Raw genomic sequence first — 19049 nt, 5'->3', positions numbered from 1 at the left:
CAAAAAATCCAATTAATTTCTATAAATTAGCCAATTGTGACGTTAATATTTGATGCATCGTTTAGCGCAAACTACTAGACTAAGACAATCTTTGTTTCTTCTTAAAGATTTAGTAGTCATCATTTCAAGCACGTCTTCTTGAATGCCAGTACCAAATGCATTGGAGCAATCGATGATATCGACCACTTATCGTCTTAAGTTCCATCCCTATCAGTTGCGGAAAATAAATAAAACTTCCAGACTGTAGACGATTTTACTAAAAAAGGCACGATTTAAGCACACAACATGGCCGACGTAGACGACGGTTCCGAGCTGCTGTTCTTCGACACTTTCTCGCATGAGGAAGTTACGGTAAGTGCCTCCAGAAGCCCCCACTCAAAGCATTCGCTGACCCCACTTCCGTCTCCTCATAGGACATCAATTTGGATTTGGTGCAGTTCCCTAAGCCGGTCTTCATCACACAGGTGCGGATCATTCCTCTCGGCGCCCGGGTCCAGGCGGACTTTCCCGGCGGCGTCCGCCTGGGCGCCACCAACCCCTCCAAGTTCGATCTGGAGTTTTTCGTCAACGACCTAGGAATGCCGGCTGCGTCGGCATTCGAGAACCTCGGCCTGCTGCGGTACAACCAGAATGACTGCATTCACTTGGACTGCTCGCAGGAAAAGATCGTCACCGACGGTCTGGTGCTGCGCGGCTGGTACAGCACAATCACATTGGCCATCTACGGCATTTTCACCAACTCGGTGACCGAGCCAATTGCCAGTCCAACGCTGCCCTGCGAGCCCGTAGGCCCGGAAATAACCAACCTGAGTGGCGAGGTGCTCCTCCAAGAGGATGTGCTGAAGGACGAGTGGCAGGAGCCGATGCAGGCCGAACTGCTGACCGCTCACAAGGGAAATGTCAGCGATTACGATCCGGAGGACATGGAGTATGGAATGTCGCGGGATCATTATCACCAGCACGCCGAGGAGCAGGAGCAGCGAGAGATGCGACGACTGCGTCGATCCACGCACTCCACGGATCACTCACCGCCACCACCCAGAAGATCGCACACCCATTCGGAAAGCAACGACAGGGAGTATATCAGGTGGTAAGTGGTTATATTTTCTATTTATTATATTCAGACTTATCACAGACCTTTCCTTGCAGTTCCCGCGACAAGGGCTCCAGGGATTGGTCGCGTTCACCGGAGTATTCCAGCCATCGGTCACGTCGCAAGCGCTCGGAGAGATCTCGCTCCGTTGTGGACGAGCACAAGTGGCCCAGAACCCCGCCTGCGTCGATAGACTCACCGGCACGTCCGCGTTCGCCAGACACGATGGAGTATGAGGACGAGGACTCGCGTTCCCACTACAAGATGCAGTCATCGCACTACCGGCACTCCTCAGAGTCGCTGCACCGTGGTGATCGGGATCGGGACGATGAGGACCGATCGTGCACGCCGCAAGAGCAATTTGAGCCCATTCTCAGTGACGACGAGATCATCGGCGACGACGAGGAGGACGACGCAGTGGATGCGGCTGCCATTGCGGAGTACGAGCGGGAGTTGGAGGCTGCTGCTGCCGCTGCTCCTCCGGCCATCGATGCGTTCGAGCCGTGGCAGAAGCCACTGTTGGTCTTTGAAGGGGACATGGCAGCCCACTTCAGCAAGGAGCTGGAAACTCTGAAGCTGCTCTTTAAGAAACTGGTCCTGCAAACCCGCTGCGAAAATGTTACTGCCTTCAGCGAGGAACATGGCGCTAGTGTGGACGAAAGAGAGCAATTTGTGTACTTGGGTGAGCAACTGAACAACCAATTGGGTTACCTAGCCCAGCACTACAAACGGCGGAACTTTGTCCTGCAGCAGTTCTTCGGAAACGATGAGCTACATCTGCGCCAGGCGGCTAACGTGCTGCAGATAGCCCTGAGTTTCCAGGCGGCATGCATGCAGCCACAACCAGCTTTTAAGATTCGCCACATCAAGCTGGGTGCCCGAATGGCTGAACTTCTGGGCAGCAGCGAAGAGCTCTTCCAGCACTTGTTGAAAGAGCACAAATTCGATACCTTTGAGGCGGTGTTCCTGCTGTATCACGAACCGTACATGGCTCTGTCCATTAAGCTTCAGCTCCTCAAAGCCGTCTACGCCCTGCTGGACACCAGGATGGGCATCGAACACTTTATGGGAGCGAAGAACAACGGCTATCAGATGATTATTGAAGCCATCAAGACAGCCAAGCTGACCAGGACGAAGTTCGCACTGCAGGCGATCATAAAGAAGCTGCATTTGTGGGAAGGCCTGGAGAGTGTACAGATCTGGTGCCGTCGTCTCTTCGTGGACCGAATAATCATTCCTGGTAATCGCGACCAAATGGAGGACACAGTAATAACTTGCCAGCAAATAGAGTTTGCCTTCGAGATGCTGATGGATGCACTGTTCTCCAGCCAGTTAAGCTACTTGCAGCCGCGCCGCTTTCTGCCCGTGTCCAAGAAATTCGAGGTGGTTACCGATCCCACGGCGCAGCGAAGCTTCGGAAATGCACTGCAGTCCTACTTGGGACAGAACTCACTGGCGGAATCCCTGCTGGTCATGTTGGGAAACTGCAAGGAGTTGCCGGCCACGACGTATCTAAGCATGCTGGACTTGATGCATACCCTTTTGCGCTCGCATGTCGGCATTGACTACTTCGTGGATGATGCTTTCCCTGTAACGCAGACGATTGTGGCCATACTGCTAGGCCTGGACGAGGTTCCTCGGAACCCAGAGGAAAAGGAGGAGAAGCCAGAGAAGACGGATGCAGAGGACAAGGCAATGGAGGTCGAAAATGAAGCTGTGGAGGCTGGAGGCGAGAAGCCAACTCCACCAACGGCCGACGAGGGGGGGAAGCCAGTTGCCGCTCCGATTTCCGTTTCTGCTCCAGCTGCTGCTCCTCAAGTGCGACCCAGGCCGATCCTGCGCCCAGTGCTGCCACGCCTGGCCAGGCTGGGTATCGAAATGTCGTACAAGGTGCAGACGCGTTACCACCTGGACGCCATTACTTACGCTGCCGCGGCTCCCGAATACGATGCCGTCAAGTTGGCCACGCATATGCATGCCATTTACTCGCAAACCTGCGATCCCGCTGGACGGCAGCACACCGTGGAGGTGCTGGGCTTGAATAACAATCTCAAGATCTTTATGGATCTGATCAAGAAGGAGCAGCGCCTGCAGACGCAACGGCAGCTGAGTTCGCCGGGCACGAAGTACAAGAGCCCGGTGTTAAGCTATGCCGTGGACATGGTGGACGCCTGCGTCCGCTATTGCGAGCAGTTGGACTACCTTATCGAGCACGGAGGTGTGATCCTGGAGCTGGCCAAGAACCACGAGACCTTCGAGCCCTCGGTGTCGGCCGTCCTGCAGGAGATGTACGTGTACATGAAACCCCTAGAGGCTATCAATGTGTTCGTATACGATGACATAATGCCGCTGGTGGAGGTCATAGGTCGCTCCCTGGACTACCTGACCACTTTTCCCGGAGACCTGATAATGGCCCTGCGGATTTTACGATATCTCTCTATAAGCAAGCCGCTGGCAGCTCAGAAAGCTCCGCCAGTGACCGAGGAGCTCAAGCATAGGTTCGTGGCCCTGCAGCTGTACGCGGCAGATGGGGTCCAGCTTTGCATCCAGATCATGGAGCGACTATGCGCCTACTTCGAGCAGCCGGGTGCGCACGCTCCCGCCCTGATGACCATCCAGGGAGTGCATTGCTGCCAGATCATGCTGCCCACGCTGCAGATCCTCCGAGAGCTGCTTTCCTACGCCATTCTGTGCAGAGACGGCACCTACAAAGACCTGACATCCATCGATCACCTGGTGAAAGTGTACTACCTGCTCTACTACTTTCCCACGCGCTGCCAGGCGGGACCCGAGGTGGAGCAGTGCAAGATGGAGGTGGTCCAGACCCTGCTCGCCTACACCCAGCCGAACGAACAAGACGAGGAGTCGCTGCACAAGTCCCTTTGGACCCTGATGATCAGAGAGGTGCTTAAGAATGTCGATGGTCCCGCGCACTTCATTCCTGGTAAGCTGGACTTTGCAAGAAATCTGATCCATTTAATGATATCTTCCGTACAGGACTGAAACTTTTGGCGGAGTTGCTTCCACTGCCGCTGCCCATGCCCCAGCCGCTATGCGACCAGTTGCAGCAGCAGCACAAGCAGCGTCTGATCACCGAGCGGAAACTGTGGTCCGCCCACTTGCACCCCCAGAGCGGACAGATCGCCAAGCTGGTGGAGGCACTGGCTCCGTCCAGTTTTCCGCAGCTGTCCGAACTACTGCAGCGAGTGTGCATGCAACTGTCCGACCTGGCGCCCAACATGACGCTGCTGATCGCCAAGACGATCACGGAACTGCTGTGCAATGAGTACCAGACATCCAACTGCATTCCGACCACCAACCTGGAACGGCTGCTTCGTTTCTCCACCCGCTTGTGCGCTTTTGCCCCTTTGAAGAGCTCCATGCTGTCCATACTCTCCGGAAAGTTCTGGGAACTCTTCCAGTCACTGCTGGCACTGAACGAGTTTAACGACGTGGTTTCCAACTGCCAGGAGGCTGTTCACCGCATTCTGGACAGTTTCCTAGACTCGGGCATTTCGCTGATCTCGCACAAGAGCACGGCTTCACCCGTTTTGAATTTGGCTGCCGCACTGCCACCCAAGGAACTCATTCCGCGAATCATCGATGCAGTCTTCAGTAACCTGACAAGCGTGGAGGTCACGCATGGCATATCGATTCTTGCGGTGCGCAATCTGGTCATCCTCACGGAGCACGAGTAAGTTCTGAATATCACTCGCACGCTTTTAAAGTTCATAAAAATAATAATACTATCTATACTGCCAGCTTCACCTTTTACCATCTGGCGCAGTTGCTGAAACAAAAGATCACCGAGTTCCAGGCGTGGATGGAGCGCGTTATTCTTCACAATGAAACGGTGGAGTACAATGCCAACATCGAATCTCTGATCCTGCTGCTGCGCTCTCTGACACAAATAGAACCGCCGCCCGCCATGTCGGCCATGCCACACCGCACTCTGAAACTGGGCGCCACAGAATTGGCCCAGCTGGTTGAGTTCCAGGACATTGAGCTGGCCAAACCACCGGTGCTGAGCCGCATTCTCACCGTCATGGAGAAGCATAAGGCAGTGGCCAACGAGGCGGCGCTGAGCGACCTCAAGCAGCTGATTCTGCTGCAGGCCTCCAAGCAGGAGATTCTCGCCGGAACTAGTACCGAGACGCCACCAGAGGCGGAGGGCGAAGCCAATCCATCAGCCAGCAGCTGCAGTGCGTCTCTGACCGTGGAGCCCTATCTGCCGCAGGCCGAGGGCATTGTCACACAGTACGAGGCGCGTCCGATCTTCACGCGATTCTGTGCCACCGCCGAGAATGCCCAACTTACGGCGCGCTATTGGCTGGACCCGTTGCCCATCGAGCTGATCGAGGACATGAACGAGCCGATCTACGAGCGCATTGCCTGCGATCTCACGGATTTGGCCAACGTGTGCCTTAATCCGGACTTGAATGTGGCTGGCGATAACAAGCGGGTCATGAACTTATCCGGCTCGCCCCAATCCAATCGGGAGATGACGCCCACCGCGCCTTGTTTCCGCACGCGCCGAGTGGAAGTGGAACCCGCGACTGGTCGACCCGAAAAGAAGATGTTTGTGTCGTCAGTAAGGGGTCGTGGTTTTGCTCGGCCACCACCTTCCAGGGGCGATTTGTTCCGCTCCCGGCCGCCCAACACCTCGCGACCGCCATCGCTACACGTGGACGACTTCCTGGCCTTGGAAACGTGTGGCGCCCAGCCCACAGGACCCACCGGCTACAACAAGATACCCTCCATGCTGAGAGGCTCCCGGGTGGGACGCAACCGGGGATCTCGCATCTCGGCAGCAGCTGCCTTTAGGTAAAGTTTCACAATTACCACTATGCAGGATGACGCTAATGGGCTCTTTTTACTCTTTTAACAGGCAAAAGAAGATGATGCGCATTGGTTCCCCTTCCAGCTGGGCAGAGTCTCCCGGATCGTATCGGTCTGCCTCGGACTCCCACTTCAGCAGCAGCGACTCGCACTATTCCTCGCCCCACTACAGTGGACGGCCGCGTGGACGAGGCCTGCGTTCCAGGCCATCTTACCTCAGATAGGAGGGCCTTGCAGCCCAACCCGCTTCTCATTGACACTTCCTGTAAACTCGGCAAACGAACCAGAACTAGATCATAGGAACTAGATCCTATGATGCCCGCTGGGCAGTTGAATTCCATTACTTAATAACGTGTGCTGCTTTTGTATTAGTTCGTTGTACTTCCCACTTTATATGTAAGCCCAAAGTTAGTTTTCCGTAATTACACTGTGCAAACGGACGTCGTGCGACTCCATGGGCAGCTCCTCGTTGCTGACTATCTGCTCGTTGAGCGACAGCGCCATCAGCGAGATCTTCTTGTGCGGATACTTCTCCGCGTGCTGCTTGAGGAACTTGTCGTAGTAGCCCATGCCATGGCCCATCCGAGCTCCGCAGCGGGTGAAGGCCACGCCGGGCACGATGAAGAGATCGATGCCGTGCCCTGTGGTGATCGAGTGTGTGTGTGTTTTTAGAAGGAGCTCTGATGTAGGCCTTGCCACTCACCGTTGGTCATGGCATCCTCGCGTGCCTCCTTGAAGTCCGGCTGCTTAATGTTCCACTTGGTCAGAGGCAGGCTCTCGTACTCGTCCATGCCGCGCAGCCGCACCATCTTCATCCTCCTGCCCTCGTAGGTGGGCACGAAGACCATCTTCTCCAGGCGGAACATCTCCGACAGCAGCGCCGTGGTGTCCAGCTCCGAGGCGGTGCTCAGGTAAATGCTCACCCGCTGCGCCTGCCGGAAGATCTCGCTTTGCAGCACCTGTGCGATCGAGCCGATTAGGGGATTTGGGATTAACTTGATAACCTTGGGGGCCAGCCAGCCCAATTTAACCTTAGCCGTGACGGCCTGCGACTGCCGGGCGATGGCATCCGCGTCGATGTCCTTCACTGCATCCTTCATGCGCTTTCGCAGCGCCACCTTCAGGCTGTTCTGGATCGTGGCCGCCATTCCTGCTGCTGGATCATCTACTGCACACTCGCGCGAACCGGTGCGAACTGTTTCCATCTGCCTGCGCGGTCCGGGCGTCTGTAGGTCGCCACTCCGCCGCCCGTTATCAGCTGCGCTTACACTGACGCTTATCAGTCGGCAGCTCCGCTTTGCAGCGCTGTTCGTAAACAAATGGAAGTGGAGCGGTCTGTGGAAAGTTTGGGGTTCCAGTTTGGGTGAACCGCGGGGCGATCAGCTGATCAGGGATGGGAGTTATCCAATACACAACCAGTTGTAATGTAAATTAAACAATAAAATATATTTGGAGTACCATTCGTATTAAATACAATTCAGACAATCCAGCCTAACTATAGTTAAGCTAGTGGAGATCCAAGCTCCTGGTTGGACTCACTTCTTGGGAGCCTCTGGTGCCTTAGACTCCGTCTTGGTCTTCAGGTTCTTCAGCTGCTCCTTTTGCTGCAAAAAAAAACATGGAATCTTGAGCTCCTGCACAAGTTGGTGTAGTAGAGTAATTGAGCTCACCTGCTTGTAGAAGAACTCCTCCTCGCGAGCAGCCTCTATTTTGCCAAAGGAACCGCCCGCCTCCCGGATGGATCCGCCTCCGCCGCCCCCCTTGCCGGCTCCACTGCCCAGTTCTCCGATCTGCGACATCTTCAAGTGCCTGCAAAGCGATTCAAAAACGGTTCTAGAATCTTACGCAACTGCGCTCTAAATCGCGAAACCTACTGAATCTGCTTGGGATACCAGCGCTGACTGAATCGGCGCAATGTAAACATGTTTGCCTCTATCGGTTTATCGGTTTATATAGTATAGTTAAGCTATATATAAGGGATGACTAGCCGCTGCGATTTCGATTTCGCCGACTTGTGAAAACAAACTGGTGAACATTGGACAAGAGCGCGGCTAAAAATACTGCGTGGGCACGGAAATAGAAACACATTCACTTAATAGGGGCCAAAGAACTTTAGTTTTAACCAACCCATCCCAGTGGGTTTCTAATTACTTATGGTAATACCTTAAAAACTTTCCTGAAAGATTGCAACTAACAATTTTATTGAGCCGTGCCATGTGGATAAGTTGGGTGATTATGATGATGATGCGCCTGAAGAAATCGGTGTATGGCATTTAAACATAAACAACTAACTATCTGGTGTTCTGGGGATCTGATTCGAGTTCCAGTTCTGTGGCAGTATGGCGAGATTTGAGTTCTTCTGGGGCACGATCGTGCAATACTTTGATGTCGTCTGCAGTCTGAAAGCAAAGATATTGCCATGGAAACTAGAAGAAAAAAGAGCTAGAGACTATAGCAACCTTGTCCAGGAAGAAGGCCTCCTCGAGCACGTTCTTGTGCTTGTTCAAGGAGGAGGTGCTGCCCAGCGAGGCGTGGTCCAGGGTCTTCTGGAACTCGTCCCAGTTGGGCAGGTAGTCGCCGGGCTCCTTCTTGACCGGCATCTTGCCCACGAGGGTCTGGGTCAGCGAAATGAAGTACTCCTCCTCCTTGAGACCGCCCTGCAGCTTGCCAAGTCCGCCGCCCCACAGGAAAACACCCGGGGGCTTCTTCTCCTCGGAGTAGAGCTTCCTGGGCGCCAGGCCGAGTCTTCGGGGATTTCGGATGCGGTGTTTATGGGAATGAGTTATGGGCAAGCGCTACTCACTTTTGATTGAGACCCATGCTCAGTCTACGCTGCACTATTCCTGCACAAAACATCCTTGCACGTGCGACTATGGAACACATACGAAAAGTTACGGATTTTTCGAAAAGGCTGGACAATTTGCAGGATATCAAAAGCGGAATCTAGACTGTTTGCTTCAGATGGAATTTGAAAAGGTTGCTTTCTAAGAAATTCGGCTTTGATATCCGACATTTTACAAAGAATTGAACTCGTTTTGCTTATGAATGCATTTTTACTTCATCTACAGATATTTTTAAGTCATTGTCCATGGATGCTGCTGCTCACATTAGTTAGTTTGCTTATGGATTTCAATCCTAAATTCCTCATGTTTTCCACAAAAAATATTTGAAAAAGCGTTGGAATGTAAATATCTGGCAGCTCTGTGCATCAATGTCGCCGTTTTTATACAAGCTGATTAAACGTGTGGTATTTCGAGCGACACACCACACGCCACTCTAATCGGATTGTTTTGTTTTGTCGGCCGATTTGAGCCGTATATTTCCGCGTATATATCCTTCGATTCCGGCTGAAGTACGCAAGATGGCCTTCCTGTACCTGCTGGGATGGGTCTCGCTGGCCATACAGATCGTGTTCCTCACCCTGTCGATTGGTGAGCTGTCGCCTTGCAGCCGCACTTGTCCAATTGCAACGTCTGCAATTTGTTTTTCCAGTGGCTGGTCTCTATTATCTGGCGGAGCTGGCCGAGGAGTACACGACGGCGGCGAGGAAGTGCATCCTCTTTCTGATCAGCTTCACGATCTTCGTCTACATCCTGCTGCTGCTGTTCGAGGACCTGCCGTGGAGCCTCATCCTCTGCGGCCTGGTGGCGCAGGGCTTCCACCTGGGCATCATGAGTGGATTTCCCTTCGTGCGCCTGCTCTCGCTGCCTCTGCTGGGCTCCCTGGCCATGCTGGTGGTCAATCACTTCCTGGCCTTCAAGCACTTCACCACCGTCTATGTGCCTTTCACGCAGGTGAGCATATGTATTGCATAAATCATGAATCATGGTAAGCGCATTCGCTACGTACAAACGTACGTACGTTTTTACATGGCTATTATATGCAATATGCATTGCATTGTTTATCCACCTCATCAGTTTGTTTACATACAACTTGAATTGAGCCGCAGCAAACGCCTAAAGGAACTTTGCACTTTCAGGTGCTGGCTTACTTCACCATCTGCCTGTGGATCGTGCCCTTTGCCCTGTTCGTCTCGCTGAGTGCGAATGACAGTGTCCTGCCCACCACCGTCAGCGACCAGAGCCGGCGCAGTCCGGACGTGGTCAGCAACTACTTCTCGCGCAACAAGAAGCAGGGCCTGCTGTCGCTGTTCCAGTATCTGAAAGAGGCCTTGCTCCCTGGGCGGACCAAGAAGGCCTTCTAGGTGTAGCTTGTTTAATGTTTATTTATTTTTGTAGCCGCAATCGAGACAAAAGTATACAAAGCGCATGTGAACTACGTTTACGCACTGACATTCGCCATCGACTTTATTGTAGTGGAACTGCAACCAATTGAGATTTAGGGCTAAAAGTGGGTCTGATTTCAGTGTAATGGATCTCCTTTTGTGGTCATTGGGACGTATTTCGATGTTTTACGTGAGTGAAGAAGCTGAATAAAATTCGTTTCGTTAGGACACATCGTTTTCTCGGCTAAGAACTCAATATGTATTTAAATCCAATACAAATAGCAAGCCTTAAATTCAAGGAACAATAAATGCAAACAGCGCTCCCCCAACTCCGCCCAAGAACTACTTGTTCTGGACCTTGACCGTGCCATTGGCCATGCCGTAGTAACACTTGTGGGCCATGTTCACGAACAGGCCCGTCTCCAGGACGCCCGGGATGAGGGTGATGGCGCGGTTGACCTCGTCCCAGTCGTACTCCCGGTTGGCGATGAACTTCCAGTCCAGCAGGAAGTTGCCATTGTCCGTGACAATGGGCCCCGCCTTCACCTTGGCCATACGCAACGAGGCCTCGCCGCCGAAAAGCGCCTCGATGTGCAGCTTGATGGGCACGTACGCCATGGGCGCCACCTCGATGGGCACGCCGCGGCACCACTGCTCGCCCAGGCGGATGGAGTTCTTGGTGTAGTCGGCCACCACGATAAAGTGCTTGGCGCAGGAGGCCACCACCTTCTCCTGCAGCAAGCAGCCGCCGCCGCCCTTGATCAGCACCATATGGCGGTCGACCTCGTCGGCCCCGTCGATGGCCACGTCTATGTTGGGATTCCTGTCCAGATCGCCCAGGTTGAGGTTGTAGTCGAGGATCAGATGGCGCGCCTGGTAGGACGAGGGCACGCATATGAGGTCCGTCAGCTCGCCCTCCTTCCACACGCGCTCCGCGATCCGCTGCACGGCATACACCACCGTCGATCCGCTGCCAATCCCCAGAATCTTCGTGTCCTCAGTCACCCACTGGTCCACCGCCGTGCGGGCCGCCGTCTTCTTGGCCGCGTCCAGCGCAATGTCATCCATCTTGCGTATCTGGGTGTGGAGTGCCGCCGCTGCGCCGCTCAAAAGATCTTCGCCGAGTTGCTGGGTGAAGGTGAACCGTGCTCGTTGGACGCCTCGTCGCAAAAACCCAGATAACATGTGGTTAACAGCTTTGCTTTCAATCGCAACTTCAATGTCACAGAGATCAAGCCGGCGAGTGTGGGATTTGTGGCGAGGCGCTAGGGATTGTTCGCTGTTGCGCTGGTCGGGCTAACAGAGCTGTTAGCTGCGCGCCAACTGTTAGCTGTTCAAATTATTCTGTTTACACTATCTAAACTTAAGCACAAATGGTTTCTAGATCGAAATCCAATTTTATTTTATTATGGTTTATATATTAATTAGGGATTACATTTGGTAGCAGCGGTCTTAGCTGTTGTAAAAAAGATTAAGTTTATTGAATAAAACGTTTTTGGTCCCCAAAAAGATTACAAACTTTCGATGAACTCAATTGAAAGCAGGGATTTTCGATCGTCTGGTGAGCGGTAAAATGCCCAAACTTATAGCTTTTCCAGAAATGTCTTGGATAAGTCGTATGTCATTACCTTGGGGGCGAAGAAGCCGCCGTAGCCGGGTCGTCCCTTGTAGTAGATTCCCAGACCGGCCAGCGGCATCGCCGGACGGGGGACCACCTCCTGCACGTCTATGAAGGGCACGGTGTTCTGGGCCGCATCCTTCAGCTGGCTGGAGCTGCCGAACTCCAGGTACTGGTTGTTTTGCGACAGCGGCAGCGATGGCAACTCCGAGGCAGTGGGCACGTCGCTTTCTTTCAAAATCAATCGCTTGCGATGGCCCTCGAGATGCGAGTTCTGGTTGCCCAGTCAAAAGCTCTTCGTCTGCGGTTCGATTAGGCGGCCGGTAGAAAAGTTGAAGGAACTGAAACGCACCTCCAGGTTCAGGTGTTGCTTAAAGACGCGGAACCGGAATCCAGTGACCACCTGGTCCGTCGAGTTCACTGAAATCTCATCCAGGTCCATGGCTCGGCTATCCATGCTCAAGGTGTGGTAGTCGTAGCCATCGCGCACGTCCACATCAGTCACGTTGTAATCTTCCACGGGCAGCCATTCCAGCGAGCTGTTGCTGATGGCGCCTCTGGGCAGAAGCTCACCCTGCTGCAGCTGCAAGTGGAAGACACGTTGGCTCTTCACAAACCGCACGCCAGTCACAACCTTGTTCTGCTTGAAGTCCGACAAGGAGTCGCGAAGGTTGAAGTAGCGATCAGAGTTGGCTGATGGCTCGTCGCAGAGGCAGAAACAGTAGTGGCAGCGCCAGAAGATCCATCTTGACCAGGAAGAGGGCTTTCTCACCTGGGACTCGCAGTCCGGACTGTTGCCATAATCTTTGAAGGAGATGTACTCATAGCGTCTGGCAGAGGACGCGTTCGACGACGGGCAGACAGAGATGTCGGACTCAATGGTGTTGCAGTTGTAGAGCCTTCCCTTGCAGGCGGGCTGCTGGCCACAGAACTCCTCCTCCGGCTTGTAGCAACCGCTCGAGCGGGTGTCATGGTAGTCTCCGCAGCTGTTCATGCAGCTCTGGTCGGTATTCAGGTTGATTTCGTTCTCCACAAAGCCCTGCAGCAGACGAGTGACACGGCCATAGGTCTGGCCCTCCACATGCTTGTTCTTGCCGGGATCGCAGCGCCAGTAAAGCCGACTGCTGTCCGAGATGACCAGCTGGAGAACCTGCTGTGCATTCTGCATGCGCTTCTGGTGGTTGTGTCGCATTAAGCGCATTTCCTCGGTGAAGTTCCCGCGCCCTGCTTGGCGCAGTAGCATCCAAGAGATCTCCATCAGGCTGTAGCCCTTCAGCTGCGTGAAAGTGGCCTTGGAGAAGAGCTGGTAGGCGAACTGTTGGGCGGACTGTCTGGCCAGGCACATTTGCTCAGGGGACTTATCAAAATTGGTTGTCAGCATCGAGAGCAAGGAGTGCTTGTAGTCCAGTTCGGGACCAGTGGAGTCACTGGCGTACAGGTAATCGTGGTGCGCATGCAACAGCCAGGCGAGCGAAGTGGAGCCGGGATCAACGGTCCACTTCGCGAAGTTGATCAGGGTGATGGACTCCAGTGAATCCTTGTTACGTTCGTAATCGTTCAGCTGATTGTATCGAAAATCTTGGTGACGTCCTTCCACTGGTTAAGCCGGTGCAGCACCTGTTCCTTGCCCTGCCACTCCCGCAGCAGAGTCTCAATGATCAAAACTGTGTTCTCCGCCTGCTGCTCCTCCAGATTCCGGATGTTCCCGGTGAACTCCTCGAGCTTGGAGATGATTGGCGTAGATCACTGCTCCGGCGGCGACCTCCGACATCGGGATCTTTTCGATCAGATCCCACGACTTGAGTATGGAGTTCGTCACCTCCCGGATCAGCCGGATTATGTCCAGCGTTTCCTGGACAGGTCCTCCGGAACCACGTGACGTCACCACGCAAAGTGCGCAGCAAAGGAGTTCATGGTCTTCATGGTTAAAAAGTTTGCAGCGTCGGTTGAAATAGTGGATTTGAGTCAATCAGCACTTCTCAAGGAGGAACGCCTTACCCGACGAAGTGCCTCGTCAGCTGCAAATGTTTATAATTACTGCCTTTTAAATAAACTTTGATATTTGTCGCCTCTGTCGCCAGCTGATTGCTATATACGTCCGTTCACATCAAAAGAATTCCACAAACTGAGAAGTTCGAAAGAAGCTATTTACAGTTGTATTATTTGATGTGCAAAATCCCGACAGAAAATCTTGCACTCAGTATTAGTAAGCAGTATTTGGAAAATCTAGTATTCATCATAACTGTACATAATTTGCCATCTGAATTGATTTGATGAATGATTTTCTTAAAAATAAATAATAATAAAAATAATACCACTAACCGAATGCTATGAAAATGTATTTTTTACACCAAATCTTTGACCACATAAACAACTTAAGCGCCCAGAAAACATATGTACATACGTTTTAAAAGTGACTTTTGCTCGGTATGTTGGTATGTAGGGTACTTATGTATGTACATAAATGTATGTATATATGTACATATACAAACACATGTGTACCGAGAATATTTGAAGAAATTTAATACTTTTAGTGCACAAAGCGAAAACTGTTGAATGCCGAGCGATGGAGCTGAAAAGCAGAACACAATCACAAAGGTGATTGCAATGTTTCCCTGGCCAGGCAGCAGCGGAAAAGCTGGAAAACCGGAACATAAGAGCCACGTGAATGGTCTGACCAAGACATAAAGATATGGTTGGAAGCGGGTGGGAGAGGGAGGATGGATGGGTGGTTGCCAGTTGGTTGGCAAGGGGAGGGGGTGCAAAGATAGTGGGCCAAGGAATTTGTGTTAATGGATTTCACTTTTTAAGAAATAAATTACTATCTCCGACCGGAGGGGAGAATCCGCAAACAAAGTCCCAAGCAGTTTGCATGATTGGATGGGATTTCGAGTCATTAGCAAAAAGATGCCGCTCAAAGGCAGCCGGAATGCGGGAATGCAGGAATGTAGCAATGTGGTGGTAGCTCAGTCCAGGTGGGGATTACCGGGTGCTCCGCTCCATCGATACCATACCCATCCACCCAGCGGTATTATTGCAAGTGGGCGTGGCACAAGAGCCGCCCAAAGTAAACACCAATTAAAAGCAGCACCGGAGGGGCTCGGCAAAAAATCGGTGGAAACACGGCAAATGCAAATTGTTAATTAAAGAAATGGGCATTGTTTGATGCGATCCATGTACAATGCCGCCCTTCTCGATTACCCGTGGAAAAACATTGTACATGAATTAAAGAACATACATACATATGTACATACATATATGGATGCACATATGTATGTACATACATATGTATGTTCCTGCGCCCTTTTTCGCTGTCTGGCACTAGGGATACCCTATACTTTGTGTATTATCTCAGTATGAGAATCTTGAGTAGCAGTAATGGAAGTATCTATTACTTTAAGATCTGTTTGAAAGTTAAAAGTGATGCACGGTTCCTAATCGATTCTATTATTTAGCCGCCTGCCCGCCCAATCGCAGACATTTTCATTATTCCCAGCGGGTGGAGAGCGTGCTCAAACACAAAAAGGTCCGAGGAGTGCAAATGGACCGACCCGGCTGCACTTGCTCCGACATCCATTACGGTGGCGCCACAGCAGCTCCAATGGTCGCTGAAAAAGTGCCGCAGATGCAGTGGGGAAAGTGTGAAAGGTGGGGAAGGCGTAGAAAAATGCAGGATGGCCTTCCCTTTGTGCGAGTTATGATTGCCCGGGCTGATGGTGACAATGTCGCCTCCTGGGGGCCACCGATGCCATCGAACGACTTTCCAATGGGCACGATTTATAATTTGATTAGCGCATCGCTGAGTGCACACGGAAAAGAAAATCACGCTCAAAAGTCAGGCGGGAAGTGCAGCCGAGTGCACTGAGCGAAACCGGGCTGAACCCGAGCACCGCCTCTTATCTCATCTATGGCCAAATGGAGCGGCCATCACACTCCGTTAGCTGACAGTGACAAATGATGATGGAGGATTCTCAATCCCCAATCTCCCAGCACGAAATGAATCCCAACCGAAGTGGGCAAAAAAGCCGGCCTTTAGGCTTTTGGATTTCGGCTTTCAATTAATCCGGCCAAGTGGCCTGCCACCATAATCAGTTGTGTTTTGTTCGCCGCAGGACAAAAAAGCGGGCATGGCCCCCGAAAAAACACGATCCGCCCAAAGGGTTTTATCTGGAAACAAAGGCGCCGAAATTTGCCTGCCATTCACTAAACAATGAGCAGCGCATCCAGCTGGGGGCGTGGCCCTCCGCCCGCTCCGGGAAATAGATTAATGGTCACCGAATCAATTTATTACGCGGCCGACAGTTGACCGCAGGAGCAGGCCAAAGGTGCTTTCCACGCCACGACAAATAAAATAAATAAATTTCAACGAAATTACGGTAGGTTTTCTAATCTCCTAGAGAATCCCCTCTTTTGCGAGGAAGGAATTTAAAGGTTGATTAACGTGTGGATTTGATTCTCACACACATACAAGAAAATACCACATCACCGTATCATTTAGTCCTAGAACTTGGCCTTGGAGCACTCGAAGGGAGTGCAGCAGGGATAGCAGTCCGGGGCCTTGATGCAGCTCAGTCCGAAGCGGGACAACTCGGCGGCCTCCCAGGCGCGGTCCTCCTGGAAGAGCTCCATCATTCGCTGGCGCCTGGCACCCGTGATCAGATTGTCCGCCGTGTTCATTTCCACGCTCATCGGTTTCACCAGGAAGTTCACGATGGAGTTGCCGGACGGAGTCTTCAGCAGGTCGCGGTTGTTGAGCAGGGAGAGACTAGGGCGAAAGGAGAAGGGTGTTAGTCGATCGAAGTGCGAATCCTACTGGCTTGCGCTCACAAGTCCCCGGACTTCTTCATCTTGCGCTCGACTGGGTAGTAGACAAAGCAGCGTGCCTAATGTGAGGTGATTGAAACACTAATGTAACCCGGCCGACAGCCTTCTCCGGGCCAGGTTCGATTCCCCAATTAGTTTGCCACCTAGTCGAAGCGCCAGGATTGGCCGGGCGGAGGTGGAAATTGGGCGGAGAGCTTCGCCTGACTGACACCCAACACCATTTGCCACTCATAGAAGGTCAATCAGGCGAACTGGAAAGGCGAACGCTGGCGGAGATGTTGTGCATCCGGGGCGAACGGAATATCCACATCCGATAACAAGGGCGCCATTAACTCCCGGGCCTGAGTGCAAATGTAAGTAAACTTGCAGTCTGGATTGCTGACTAGGTGCTTTGGGTTTAAGTGGGCATTAATTGATGCCGGCCCTTTAACTTAATACAGCATCAACTGGGGTTTCCGCTGCTTGAAAGTATGCTGCAGAAAAGAGAGTCCCTAGGCTATCTGAACACATACTTTAAAAACCCTTTTGCAAGTGTCTTCAAATCGGTAGATTGCAATAGAAGATTGCAATAGAAGAAAGGAATTGTACTCCAATAAATCCACTGTCATGAAGAGGACTTCAATTAAGCCAGTGTCCATTCGGTTGTCTCCTTATTGCCTGTCCTTCACCTACTCGACGGACTCCGGCCACTTGTCCCGCAGGCAATTCCCCCAAATTGTGGAGCGCGTCGCACGAACGATAAACAGACTAAGTAGTGGTGTGGTGGGGATGATGGCGCCAACAAAGAAAGCAAATTGCAAAACAAGCCAAAACCCACACAAATCGTTGCTCTGCCATTTCAGCCAGCCCCACAGCTGGCCCCCAAGCATAACTACAGTCCAGAAATGCCCTCTTCCTCACCAGACATAAAGTCAGGCTCAAAATTGGAGCGGTAGTGGTGGTGGTGGTGGTGGTCGGGCGGTAAACAGTCAGGTGTGTAATTGCAATCCGAATTGGTCAAGTGTAACAATGCAAAGACGCAGCTCACATCTCACATCTCGCATCTCACACCTGCTGCTGCCGGACGGGGAATCAATTTGATCCTTGAACTTAGGCAACAAGCCGAATCTGAATCTGCAACCTGCAACTTGCAACCTGCTGGCGGTGGGCACCTCCTCCGCCCGTCCACTGACTCCCCGGGGAACAAAATCAAATTGCAAATTGCATCCGAATGTCACGTGCATCGACACATTTTTCGGAGCCAACTGTCTGAGGGTTCCTTTGGCCCGAAAACCGAGCGGAGTTGTCGTGACATGGTCGACATGGGCAAAGGTTATTGCAATCGCCGCCAGAGCAATCAGTGGACACCAGACACGAATGGAAGCCACCAAAGCCATGGCCAGAGGTGCTCTCATGTAAAAAATCGTCGTGAAAGAAGCTACTCATGTAAGTTAAAAAACATTGAATGTATTTCTCACCTCTTAGAAACCAAAACTCTGAACTTTTAAGTAAATATCTTTTTTTTGGCAATGCCCCTGAAAAATAGTCAACCGGACAGCACTGGTTCTGCGCGAAGGACTCGCCGTCTGCAACCTGCAGCATGCTGCACTCTTTATCCCAAAGGAGCAGAGGGGCGGCGGGCGTGGCCGGGGTCAGGAGGAGCGGGTGGCCGCCCCGTTCATTATGTTGACCACGCTGTCGCATTTGCTACGTGACATTGTGCTAACTGCCCTGAAAATGGAGCCCGACCTCATCTCGCACGGGCCATTGTCGGCCCAGCTTACGACCCTATAGCCAGATCAACGCTCCAAGCACCCTGAGATTCACTCGAAATAAGTAATAACTCAATGAACTTCATTACTAGCGGGCAGCAAAGGAAAGAGTATAGTTTGGAAAACAGTGTTGAAGGTGTCCAAAAGTATGCTGCAAATGAAATTCGTTGTTTCCAACTTCAAGTGACCTTTGTAGATGCTTGAATAGAACTATATGCATTAAGAATATTTAATATAAGGGAAAATTTAAGTTTGAGGATGTTTAAGTGTGTGAGAAAAGCTTGATACCCCTCCGTGCGATGGATACCCTTTTATAAAAGCATGCCGATAAATGTGACACCCCCAGCTCAGAATTAGATTGCAGTTAGTGAGCAGCCACTGCCAGGTCAACCTAATCCATTCACATCCCCGTCAGCTAGTAATATGCCCATTGGGTACGTGATTGCAGCGATTGCATTGGATTCAGTGGGGCCACTGCATCACTGCATCACTGCGCCACCTTGACCGCCTGTGAGACTTGGCCAAATTGACTTGGGCTCGCAGCTTTGTCTTGCAATTTGAGCTCCCACTAACTGGCCTCGATGCCCGTGATGCCCGTGATGGGTGCAGTTCGTCCTGCTGCCAAATTCATCCAATTGCATTGCCATTACACTATACAAAGTTATGGCAATCTCTCTCCGGAGAACCATCGCCAGCGGA

The 19049-nt window shown here is 52.0% G+C and overlaps 7 protein-coding genes and 1 pseudogene across 7 annotated transcripts; 2 read left to right on the top strand and 6 right to left on the bottom strand.

Moving 5' to 3' along the window:
• The first annotated feature begins 189 nt into the window (after positions 1-189).
• Positions 190-6372, top strand: LOC117135750 (protein virilizer). The gene is made up of 6 exons (XM_033296205.1): positions 190-351; positions 414-1090; positions 1150-4037; positions 4091-4787; positions 4856-5917; positions 5982-6372. Exons 1-6 carry the CDS (start codon positions 286-288, stop codon positions 6154-6156), a joined length of 5565 nt encoding a protein of 1854 aa, XP_033152096.1. The 5' UTR covers positions 190-285; the 3' UTR covers positions 6157-6372.
• Positions 6294-7283, bottom strand: LOC117135751 (5-formyltetrahydrofolate cyclo-ligase). Its single transcript, XM_033296207.1, has 3 exons — positions 6964-7283; positions 6636-6891; positions 6294-6573 (listed from the first exon to the last, which is right to left on the bottom strand). Exons 1-3 carry the CDS (start codon positions 7135-7137, stop codon positions 6341-6343), a joined length of 663 nt encoding a protein of 220 aa, XP_033152098.1. The 5' UTR covers positions 7138-7283; the 3' UTR covers positions 6294-6340.
• A 76-nt stretch (positions 7284-7359) lies between these two features.
• Positions 7360-7962, bottom strand: LOC117135753 (ATPase inhibitor A, mitochondrial). The gene is made up of 3 exons (XM_033296209.1): positions 7807-7962; positions 7603-7741; positions 7360-7536 (listed from the first exon to the last, which is right to left on the bottom strand). Exons 1-3 carry the CDS (start codon positions 7854-7856, stop codon positions 7468-7470), a joined length of 258 nt encoding a protein of 85 aa, XP_033152100.1. The 5' UTR covers positions 7857-7962; the 3' UTR covers positions 7360-7467.
• A 139-nt stretch (positions 7963-8101) lies between these two features.
• LOC117135752 lies at positions 8102-8909 on the bottom strand. The gene is made up of 3 exons (XM_033296208.1): positions 8736-8909; positions 8392-8677; positions 8102-8331 (listed from the first exon to the last, which is right to left on the bottom strand). The coding sequence occupies exons 1-3, from the start codon at positions 8813-8815 to the stop codon at positions 8224-8226; spliced, it is 474 nt and encodes a 157-aa protein (XP_033152099.1). The 5' UTR covers positions 8816-8909; the 3' UTR covers positions 8102-8223.
• A 274-nt stretch (positions 8910-9183) lies between these two features.
• Positions 9184-10226, top strand: LOC117136838 (protein TEX261). Its single transcript, XM_033297919.1, has 3 exons — positions 9184-9363; positions 9425-9726; positions 9912-10226. The coding sequence occupies exons 1-3, from the start codon at positions 9294-9296 to the stop codon at positions 10134-10136; spliced, it is 597 nt and encodes a 198-aa protein (XP_033153810.1). The 5' UTR covers positions 9184-9293; the 3' UTR covers positions 10137-10226.
• A 184-nt stretch (positions 10227-10410) lies between these two features.
• On the bottom strand, positions 10411-11388 carry LOC117136837 (ribose-5-phosphate isomerase). The gene has a single exon (XM_033297918.1). The coding sequence runs from the start codon at positions 11340-11342 to the stop codon at positions 10500-10502; it is 843 nt and encodes a 280-aa protein (XP_033153809.1). The 5' UTR covers positions 11343-11388; the 3' UTR covers positions 10411-10499.
• A 180-nt stretch (positions 11389-11568) lies between these two features.
• Positions 11569-13900, bottom strand: LOC117136839 (annotated as a pseudogene).
• A 2143-nt stretch (positions 13901-16043) lies between these two features.
• On the bottom strand, positions 16044-16712 carry LOC117137124. Its single transcript, XM_033298422.1, has 2 exons — positions 16603-16712; positions 16044-16540 (listed from the first exon to the last, which is right to left on the bottom strand). Exons 1-2 carry the CDS (start codon positions 16620-16622, stop codon positions 16276-16278), a joined length of 285 nt encoding a protein of 94 aa, XP_033154313.1. The 5' UTR covers positions 16623-16712; the 3' UTR covers positions 16044-16275.
• Between the last annotated feature and the right edge of the window lie 2337 nt (positions 16713-19049).

Source organism: Drosophila mauritiana, chromosome 2R, assembly GCF_004382145.1.
Source record: "Drosophila mauritiana strain mau12 chromosome 2R, ASM438214v1, whole genome shotgun sequence".
NCBI lineage: Eukaryota > Metazoa > Arthropoda > Insecta > Diptera > Drosophilidae > Drosophila > Drosophila mauritiana.
Note: the sequence above shows the minus strand (reverse complement) of the source record. Positions and strands in the feature narration are given on the sequence as shown.